This window comes from Eimeria acervulina, genomic scaffold, assembly GCF_000499425.1.
Source record: "Eimeria acervulina Houghton genomic scaffold, Eah_scaff602, whole genome shotgun sequence".
Classification (NCBI taxonomy): Eukaryota; Apicomplexa; class Conoidasida; order Eucoccidiorida; family Eimeriidae; genus Eimeria; species Eimeria acervulina.
The window spans coordinates 18055-20977 of NW_013549697.1; the positions used below are offsets into that span (position 1 = coordinate 18055).

At 39.4% G+C, this 2923-nt stretch overlaps 1 protein-coding gene across 1 annotated transcript in view; it reads right to left on the reverse strand.

Annotated features, from left to right (window-relative positions):
* EAH_00044130 (hypothetical protein, conserved) overlaps window positions 1–1201 on the reverse strand; it is a gene marked incomplete at both ends in the record, with an annotated part of 2907 nt that extends 1706 nt beyond the window's left edge. Inside the window, 2 exons of the mRNA XM_013394884.1 lie at window positions 649–801; window positions 946–1201. Of these exons, the coding sequence (XP_013250338.1) occupies window positions 649–801; window positions 946–1201 (409 nt within the window). The remainder of the gene's footprint in view (window positions 1–648; window positions 802–945) is intronic.
* Window positions 1202–2923: the final 1722 nt, after the last annotated feature.

Sequence of the window (2923 nt, forward strand, 5' to 3'; positions counted from 1 at the left end):
TGCAGCAGCAGCAGCAGCAGCAGCAGCAGCAGCAGCAACAGCAGCACAAGCATATGTACACCAGAAAAGATAAATAAAAATGAAGAGAATTAAATAAACAAACAAAAACAAAAAAAAGAAGGAGACACTAAAGAGAGACAGAAGAAGAGGGCGACAGATAAAAATAAATAAACAGACAGACAGGTAAATAAATAAATAAATAAATAAATAATAAATAAATAAATAAATAAATAAATAAATAATAAATAAATAAATAAATAAATAAAGACGAAGAGAGACAGACAGAGAAAACAAAAAAATAAATAAATATAAGACAGAAGAGACTTAAGGAGACAGACAAACAAAGTAATAGCTAGATAATATAAACATATAAATATAAATAATATATATAAATAATATATACATATATATATAACAATAATAATAAAATAATAATAAAAATAAATAAATAAATAAGTGCAGAAGAATATATATTTAAATGAAAAGAGAGAGAGACTAAGAAGCGAACAAACAAAATATACTTGTATATATACTTATATATATAAATATATATATAATTATATATAATTATATATATATAATTATATATATAAATAATCATATATAATTAAATATAATTATATATATAATTATATATATCTGTCTCACCAGCATAAACAAGTGCAGCAAAGACATCTAAAGAGCCTCCGCATGCAGCAGCAGCAGCAAGTGCTTCTTCTTTTCTACAGCTGTTTAGCAGCGCTTCTTTAACATCTAAATAACTCAGATTTGGGAACGCCGACCAAATTAACCCTGCTGCACCTGCGACATGAGGAGCAGCAAACGACGTCCCGCTTACTGCAGCAAACTCTGCTTCGCCTACTGTCGTCTGGATACCTGTGCAACAGCAGCAGCAGCAGCAGCAGCAACAGCAGCAGCAACACACACACACACACACACACACACACACCAACAAATGCTGCTCCTGTTGCTGCTGTTGATGGTGCTGGTGCTGCTGCTGCTGCTGTTGCGGGTGCTGTTGCTGCTGTTGCTCCTGTTGCTGTTCTTGCTGCAGTTGCTGCTGTATATCGTACTGCATTTGCTGCTGCATTTGCTGCTGCGTTTGCAGCAGCATGTGCTGCAGCAGCATGTGCTGCAGCAGCATTTGCTGCAGCAGCATTTGCTGCAGCAGCATCTGCTGCTGCTGCATTTGCTGCAGCATGTTTACCTGTTCCAGGTGCTAAGATGTGCACAGTGCGGCGCCCGTAGTTTGAAAATGCTGCTCTCTTTCCTTCAGGTGTAACTGCACCTACACTAATTATATTTGATAAGGAATAGCTTGATGGGGTGTGGTCGTTGCTGCAGCAGCAGCAGCAGCAGCAGCAGCAGCAGCAGCAACAGCAACACATGCAGCAGCAGCAGTAGTAGTAATACATGCACAGCAGTAGCAGAAGCAACATATGCAGCAGTAACAACACACACGCAGCAGCAGCAGCAGCAGCAGCACATGAAGGAGCAGCAGCAGCACATGAAGGAGCAGCAGCAGCACCGCATACGGCAGTAGCAGCACCAGCAACATATGCAGCAGCACAAACACATGCAGCAGCAGCAGAAGCAGCAACACAGCAGCAGCAACACAGCAGCACACTTAGAATACGCCGGCGTTAAAAACGTCAAAGACACAAAACCCTAAGAAAGAAAATAAAGAAGATTATATATAATTATATATAATTATATATAATACATACATATATATACATATATATATATATACAGATATATATATACATATATACATATATATATACACATATATCTGTATATAGAAAAAGAAAAGATATTATTAATAACCACAACAACAACAACAATAATAATAAAATAATAATAAAATAATAATAAAAATAAAGTAATAATAATAAAAATAAATAAAAATAATAATAAAAAAATGATGAAGAGATATACTTAGGTAGGTCGGTGTTGAGGTTGTGATTTCCGGCAGAAGAAATAAACAGATGACCGGCGCGCTGTGCTCTTTGAATTGCTTCGAACTCTAAGTCTGCTTTACTAACAAACAGCAGCAGCAGCAGCAGCAGCAGCAGCAGCAGCAGTGCAGCAGCAGTAGTAGGAGTAGTAGGAGTAGTAGGAGTAGTAGGAGTAGTAGGAGTAGGAACAGAAGCAGAAGCAGCAGAAGCAGCGCAGCAACAGCATATGTATAATCAGCAGCAGCAGCACTTCCATCAATCGCATCAGCAGATGCACCAGCAGCAACTACACAAGCAACACAAGCAACAGCCGCAACAGCAGCAGCAGCAACAGCAGCAGAAGCAGCACCACCACTAGCCGCACCAGCAACAGCAGCAGCAGCAGCAACAGCAGCAGCAGCAGCAACAGCAACAGCAGCAGCAACAACAACAACAGCAACAGCAACAGCAGCAGCAGCACCACCACCACACCACCAGCCGCACCAGCCGCAGCAGCAGCAGCAGAAGCAGAAGCAGCAGCAGCAGGAGCAGCAGCAGCAGCAGCAGGAGGAGGAGAAGGAGTTACCCATAGCCTCCATAGGAGTTATTGCTGATCCATGCACCCATCTGAACAGCATAATCGATAGCTTGAATTTGATTAGAGACGGCGCCTTGGCCTTTGTCGATAAACTTCAAGCACATTATTCTGCAGCCCCAGCAGAGACCGACCACCCCCAGCAAATTATTTTCTGCTGCTGCTATTACTCCTGCTGCTCCTGTGCCGTGCCCCGATGATGAGTCCGACTCTGCTATTTCTCCTGTGTTGTTCACGAAGTCCTGAGCAATTCAGTGTACGCATGCACATCAATAACTTTATATATATATATTTAATAAATATATATATATATATATTTAATAAATCTATATATATATAGATTTATTTATTTATATGTATATATATATATTTAATAAATATATATATA